At 61.3% G+C, this 783-nt stretch overlaps 1 protein-coding gene across 1 annotated transcript; it reads right to left on the bottom strand.

Annotated features, from left to right (window-relative positions):
• Window positions 1–401: 401 nt before the first annotated feature.
• HES6 (hes family bHLH transcription factor 6) lies at window positions 402–782 on the bottom strand (the record flags this gene model as incomplete). Its single annotated transcript, XM_009880784.1, has 1 exon — window positions 402–782. A coding segment is annotated over one exon (381 nt), but the record flags the coding sequence as incomplete, so codon positions are not given.
• Between the last annotated feature and the right edge of the window lies 1 nt (window position 783).

Below are 783 nucleotides of genomic sequence, written 5' to 3' on the forward strand. Positions count from 1 at the left end.
GACTTAAAATGCACAAGGGCTTTTTCTTAGAAGAAAAAGGTAGTGAGTGATATTTGGGCCACTTATAAGGGCCAAGAGAAAAGAGACAGGGTTATAAAATAACTGCTGTGTATCCACTGAAGAGCTTTGCTACTAAAAACCAACTCCCTCCTCCCCTCCCCCCCCCATAAAAAACAACCCCTAACGTTACAAACCACCGCGCACACACAGGGATGAAATGTTAACGCGTTTCAGCTATTAGCCTGTCATGGCGTGACAGCGTACGAGTGCCATGGATGCAGTCCCCGAAGGCAGCGCTGCCAGCCGCAGGCATGCAGGCTGGCGGTGGCCCGGAGGGGAGCGTGGGGCCCGGCTGCTCTCCCCGCTAGGTAGGTCTGTGTTGACTCCGGCGCGCTCCTCCGTTACCAAGGTCTCCACATGGATTTGGGTAAGCTAGGCGAAGGCAGGCCGCGTGTCTGGGAAGCGTCCAGTCCGTCGGTGGAGGTCTGGCTCCCCTCAGCCTCCGCCTCGTCCGAGTCGGAGCAGGTCTCTTCGCTGGGGGAGGGCGAAGGTGCCGAGGCGGGGACGGCCAGGCCCAGGGCGGCCTCGGCCACCGGGGCCAACACCTCGCTGCCGGGCCAGGGGCCGGGATCTGCCAAAACGTCCGCCATCAAGTCCGGGAAGCCGCCCTCGTCGAGGGGCATGGACTCCAGCAGGTGGTTGAGCAGCTCGGCGGCCGTGGTGGCGTCGATGCCGGGGCAGCTGGAGACGAAGGTGTGCACCTCGTGCATGCACTGGATGTAG

This window comes from Charadrius vociferus, unplaced genomic scaffold, assembly GCF_000708025.1.
Source record: "Charadrius vociferus isolate BGI_N301 unplaced genomic scaffold, ASM70802v2 scaffold643, whole genome shotgun sequence".
Lineage (NCBI taxonomy): Eukaryota > Metazoa > Chordata > Aves > Charadriiformes > Charadriidae > Charadrius > Charadrius vociferus.